Here is a 6,302-nt window from a genome sequence, read left to right as displayed (position 1 = left end):
TAGTGACAGCAATACTGCCCCCCCATGGTTTCCGGTGGCACTGCTCCGTTTGGTCCGTATCCGTAAGCTTTATGGAAACGTGCAGAAATACGGACGAAATGAACGCAGAGCACGGACAGAAGGCTCCGTATTTAACGTTGAGCATAAATGGGCCTTAAGCGATCAGTAGGCAGTATGCTAGCTTGCTAACCGTCATTTCTGGTAAGTGTGCAACAGCAGTGTTTGATCTCTGGTTTGTTCTCCGCCAGCTCCTCTTCAGCTAACAGATGTTCCGACTTTCTTCACCAGCTAGTCTCTCACTTGAGCTGCTGTTTGGTGCCTCAAAACCAAAACCAGGAGCTAAAACAGACTAAAAAGCTCTGTGCAGGTGCAGAGCTGATGAAAACTGTGCGTTCACAACTCCCAGATTTCACATCGTCATATTACACAGAGTCAGCTGATCCATCGGTAATGAAAAAATTGATTAGTGCAGCTTTTAATGGCAATCATTTGATTTTCCTCCCAGAGAGCGTCTGGATTTAATTAAACTGTCAGCGTGTTTGTATTTGGATAGAGATGAACTGAGTAAGAGCTAAATCACGTCAGTCTGTTTACTGTGGTATGGAAACAGACCGACTGTTCCAGTTTTGCTGGTTGAACTGGTTCTACTGGTCCAGGTCAAGAATCTTTGGAGGTTCTTCAGGTTCTGCCGACTCCCCCGTCTGACTGGTGTCCTGTAGGATGGACAGAAAACCATCAAATCAGGAAGTGGTTTCCACACAGAGAGTAACTGTCTGTCCTCATATGTCTGGTGGTCATAAAGTGAATATTTATGGTTTTGTTCTCAGACTGTGAATTCGGGGAGTTCAAGGACAGTAAAGAGAAAGAGGGGAAAGTAAAGAACAGAAAGATAAAGAGTCAAACACAGAAAGGGAAATATGGTGTCATCATTAAAAACGGTTCTCTTTTCATGTGCTTATGACTGAGCTCTTTTAAAGCACTTTAAATCTAAATATTTCATTTCTGCTGTTTGTTCTTTTATTAATTTTAATGCAAATCATTATTTCATGCTGCACTCATATTTTATGCTCTATTTTAGTCCAGCCTTTTGTTTTCCTTCTCTCTTTCTATTTGTCTTTACTTGGTTTATTTTTATTATAAATTGTTCTTTTTTTAAATTGTATGTTTTAATGTTTCCAAATGTTCTGATATTTAGTTTTTATGTAAAGCACATCTTTTAGATATTGCAGGGCACTACTTTTTCTGGCACTTTTTGCACAGAGCATGTTATTAATTACATATATACACACATATATCTGTTTTATTAGTATAATTTTGGGGTATTACTTTACTTTTTAGTTTTTCAACTTGGTATTTAAATGTGTGTTTTTATGTTATGTTACATGTGGCTGTCTTTACTGTGGATGTAACTGCTGTAACTAAGCAATTTCCTGTCAAGGATCAATAAAGTATCAATATATATATATATATATATATCTAAATATGACTTCTGTTGGAGTTCAGAGGGCAGGAAGTGATCTGGATACGGTGGTCTTGATTCTCTTCACCTTTGACCTGAGTGCTGTTCTGCTCAAAGAAAATAAATAAGACAAGAAACGAGGCCGGGGTCTTACAGATTTGGGTTGTTGACGCTAAACAAGAAGAATCGCAGTTCAAAGCGTCTTTAATGAACTGTTCACAGATCAGGTCCAAAGTTAACAGACCAAAAAAGCTACAAAAACATCCAGAAAGGTTTTCCTGGGCCGCGACCAGAGCGACTCTCTCAACTATGACTCCACATTATCGTTTGTTATCATGCAGCTCTGACAGCAGCAAGGTCACACAGCTGAAAACAAGTGAAGTCACTGTTCTCCGATCCTCACAGAGAAGGAATGTGTAAACGACTGAGACAACACAACAGTGAAGACAGCAGAGTCTCGTTCACACACATGAAGCAGCAGCAGCAGCGCAGTGGGAACCGATCAGTGTTTGTGTCCGACAAGGTCCAGATATTTGTTTCTTATTTCTTATCAGAACTAAAACACTCAGATATTAACAAATGTTTTGTTTTATGTAGATGGATTTATTGTTTTGTGCTGATTAATTTTATTCGAGATTGTTTTTTTTTTTGCATTTGCACTGAAATATATTTAAATTAATTATTACTAATAAGTTTTATTTATTTTGTTGAAATAATAATAAATCTTTTCATTTGCTTCAAAGTGTTTTCACTCATATTCCAGTTAAACTAGTTTAATGCAAATTAGTTAAGAGTCTGACTGATCCTGGATTTTTTTGGATCAATACCAATATTAGGGAGTAAAACAATTCTGATATATGTACAGAAGATGTAGAGATATACGTATATTTTTGTTATGATCCCTCAAATATAATGAAGATATGATATTTCACAGTTTAACAGTAAAGCAGTAAACTTCTCTGGGAATATAATAATTATAATTGGCTATGAATTAAACAAACAACATATGTATATATTAAACTTGAATTAAGAAAAAGGGGTCAAATATACATAAAATGCTGCTTATATAACTTTAAAAGAAAATTATATTGGCACATATCAGACGGCATATTCAGTGACCCCAGTATATCTGTGATGGGTCAATATCGGCTGATTGATATATCGGTTGGGCTCTAATGCAAATATGTGATGAAAGAATTTATCTAGTAACAATAACTCTGCTACATCCAGACAGTCACAGCACCTAATAATAATAATAATAATAATAATAATAATAATAATAATAATAATAATAATAATAATAATGGCTTCTTCTGTTTGTAAACGTATTATTTCATAAGTGAAATCTTTTGCTCGTTCTTATCTTGAAATGGAAACTTCTTAACCCTCCTGTCGTCCTCCCGGGTCAAATTGACCCCATCTCTTCTTTCCTTCCTCCCTCTTTCTTTAATTTTTCCTTCATTCTTCCCCTCCCTCCCTCTGTCTTTGCTCCCTCCTCCTTCCATACTTGTTTCCTCACTACCTTCCTTCCTTCCTTTCCTTCCCTCCCTCCTTTCTTCCTTCCTTCCTCCCTCCCTCCCTTCCTTCTCTCCTTACTTCCTTCCTTTCCCTCCCTCCCTCCTTTCTTCCCTCCCTCCTTACTCCTTTCAATCCTTCCTTCCTTCCTTCTCTCCTTACTTCCTCCTTTCCTTCCTCCCTTCCTTCTCTCCTTACTTCCTTCCTTCCTTCCTTCCTTCCTTCCTTCCTGATTTGAACTATGCAACTAGACAACACAATCAAACCATGAAACGACATCAGTAACAAAGATTACAAAATGGACGAATGTTCGTAAGCATCTGATGTCACCGCGAGGAGGAAGTAGGAAGTAGGAAGTAAAACCTCCAGTTAGTGTTTAACGTACACGTCCAGCATTATAATAATATATAAATAACAGAAAATCACTAAAATAATCTAATGTGCTATTTAACCTTTGTGTTGTCCTCACAGGTCAAATTGACCCTTTCTGTTTTGACTGTCCCTTCCTCCCTTCCTTCTTTCCTTTCCTCCATTCCTTCCTCCCTTCTTCCTCCTTCCTTCCTCCCTCCTTTCCTTCCTTCTTTCTTCCTCCCTCCTTCCTTCTTCCCTCCCCTCCTTTCCTCCCTTCTTCCTCCTTCCTTCCTCCCTCCCCCTTTCCGTCCTTCCTCCCTCCTTTCCTTCCCTCCTTCCTTCCTCCCTTCCTTCTTTCCTTTCCTCCCTCCTTTCCTTCCTCCTTTCCTTCCTTTCCTCCCTCCCTCCTTCCTTCCTTTCCTCCCTCCCTCCTTTCCTTCCTTCTTCCTTCCTCCCTTCCTCCCCCCCCTTCCTTCTTTCCTTTCCTCCATTCCTTCCTCCCCGTTTCCTTCCTTCTTCCTCCCTCCCTTCTTTGACTCGAGGACAACAGGAGGGTTAAGAAGAAAGCTCTCCAATATAAGCCTGTTTATAAATGAGTCAGACTCTGATTGGGCGACTCACCCCAAACGGCTCGGCGAAGGCTCTGGAGCCGCTGTACAGAGGGTTGGGGATGGAGACCAGCGTGGGTCTGATCTTGCCGCCTGCTGCACCGTCCTCATCCTCATTCTGTGACGGAGGAAACAGGAAGAGCTGTTAGCTGTTAGCAGGAGGGGGGGGGGGGGGGGGGGGGGGGGGCAGTGAAATCAACCAGCAACTGAATGACTGATAAACACCAGATGTTTTCCGTTTTAATGATTATATCAAACACCGCCTTCATTAAAATCTGTTCTACATCCTCAAATTCACTGTTGTGTTGATCTCAGCTGAGTGAATCCCTGTGGAGCAAAAGGGAACCAAAGGCTAAAAAAAGCTGAGTCACTTCCTGGTTTACGGAAAACAATCTGCAAATCAACGGCTTTCCCTCTTCCTGTGTTTCCTCTGAATTGGGGGTGCTGTAATGTTAATGTGTTTGTACCGATGGAAACAGGTGGTGACATGACATCTGAAACTTTTTGGTTCTCGATTGGCAAATGCAACATCATTAAATAAAAGATGAGCTATTAAGGATGGGTTCACAATGTTCTCAACAGTCAGGGCCACAAATTAACATTATTAACAAAATGTGTTTTTCTTGCTGTAATAATTCATCCTGTTCATACTGAGCATTAGAAAATCCTTTAATAATGCACTCACAATGGACGTGATGAAGGACAAAATCCACAGCTAATATGAAGCTTTAGTCAAATCAAGGAGATATATTCATAGTGTCAGTCTCTCTTTTTGTTCCTACACTTCCACCACAGCTCAACAGGGAAACACAAAGAGGGAATTTGATGCTAAAAACCCTGTAAATGTAGCAGATATCCACTTGATATGACTAACTCAGACTGCTAAAACCTCCTATAAGCTTTACTTCATGTCTATGTCAGGTGTCCATATGATCAGATTTGTGTAAACCAAATAATATTTTTTCCTCTGAACTTCTCACATGCTTTCAATAAATGTTCAAATAATCAAAAAATTAAAGATTAGAGAAAAGTCAGAAACCTGAAAACACATTTGTGTATCAGAACATTGTTTTTTCTTCTTTTTCTCCCATTAATCATCTCACCACCCCTCACATTTATCTGTTGACCCTTTGGAGGGGCCTCGACCCCTAGGTTGGGAACCACTGGACTAAACTAGCTAACTGTATATAAAGTAGCGTAAACTAGCTAACTGTATATAAAGTAGTGTAAACTAGCTAACTGTATATAAAGTAGAGTAAACTAGCTAACTGTATATAAAGTAGTGTAAACTAGCTAACTGTATATAAAGTAGTGTAAGCTAGCTAACTGTATATAAAGTAGAGTAAACTAGCTAACTGTATATAAAGTAGTATAAACTAGCTAACTGTATATAAAGTAGTATAAACTAGCTAACTGTATATAAAGTAGTGTAAGCTAGCTAACTGTATATAAAGTAGAGTAAACTAGCTAACTGTATATAAAGTAGTGTAAACTAGCTAACTGTATATAAAGTAGAGTAAACTAGCTAACTGTATATAAAGTAGCGTAAACTAGCTAACTGTATATAAAGTAGAGTAAACTAGCTAACTGTATATAAAGTAGTATAAACTAGCTAACTGTATATAAAGTAGTGTAAACTAGCTAACTGTATATAAAGTAGTGTAAACTAGCTAACTGTATATAAAGTAGAGTAAACTAGCTAACTGTATATAAAGTAGAATAAACTAGCTAACTGTATATAAAGTAGTATAAACTAGCTAACTGTATATAAAGTAGTATAAACTAGCTAACTGTATATAAAGTAGTATAAACTAGCTAACTGTGTATAAAGTAGTATAAACTAGCTCCACCTCCAGCAGCTACAACAGTAACATGCTGCTCTAACACTGATGCTTCACTATTAATAATCTAATGATGTCATATATAATAATATATCAATACTTTTACTACATTTTGATGATTTTTGAATACTTTTACTTTAAATAGGATTTTTCATGCAAGACTTTAACATACTTGTAATGGACTGTGTGTGTGCGTGTGTGTGTCTCACTCTGAAGTAGTGGAAGCGGAAGGCATCTGTTTTGTTTCTGAAGATGTAGTATCCGAGTCCGGCCAACACACACGCCACCAGCACTGCCACCAAGCTGGCCGACACCGTGCCGCTTGAGTGGGTGTGGCTACGGTAGGAATGCTGGGGGATCTGGAGATGAATATGTAAAAGTATAAAAACATCAGTTTAAACTGCTGGATATCTGACATACACACATTATCTGTCCAGCTCTAATAACCATGGCAACAGCTACACTTTGCTGCACCGTTGCCATGGAGACGTGACTCTCTGCTGTGATCATCACCAGCTTTATTTCCCC

General features: G+C 38.6%; 1 protein-coding gene across 1 annotated transcript in view; it reads right to left on the bottom strand.

Moving 5' to 3' along the window:
• Nucleotides 1–243: 243 nt before the first annotated feature.
• The window catches only part of stab1 (stabilin 1), a 93,361-nt gene continuing 87,302 nt past the window's right edge, over nucleotides 244–6,302 (bottom strand). Inside the window, exons 68-70 of the mRNA XM_053316512.1 lie at nucleotides 5,984–6,124; nucleotides 3,947–4,051; nucleotides 244–713 (exon numbers count right to left, since the gene is read on the bottom strand). Of these exons, the coding sequence (XP_053172487.1) occupies nucleotides 645–713; nucleotides 3,947–4,051; nucleotides 5,984–6,124 (315 nt within the window). The 3' untranslated portion in view covers nucleotides 244–644. The remainder of the gene's footprint in view (nucleotides 714–3,946; nucleotides 4,052–5,983; nucleotides 6,125–6,302) is intronic.

This window comes from Scomber japonicus, chromosome 3 (assembly GCF_027409825.1).
Source record: "Scomber japonicus isolate fScoJap1 chromosome 3, fScoJap1.pri, whole genome shotgun sequence".
Classification (NCBI taxonomy): domain Eukaryota; kingdom Metazoa; phylum Chordata; class Actinopteri; order Scombriformes; family Scombridae; genus Scomber; species Scomber japonicus.
The sequence above is the reverse complement of the archived record's forward strand: the minus strand, read 5'-3'. Positions and strand labels throughout refer to the sequence as shown.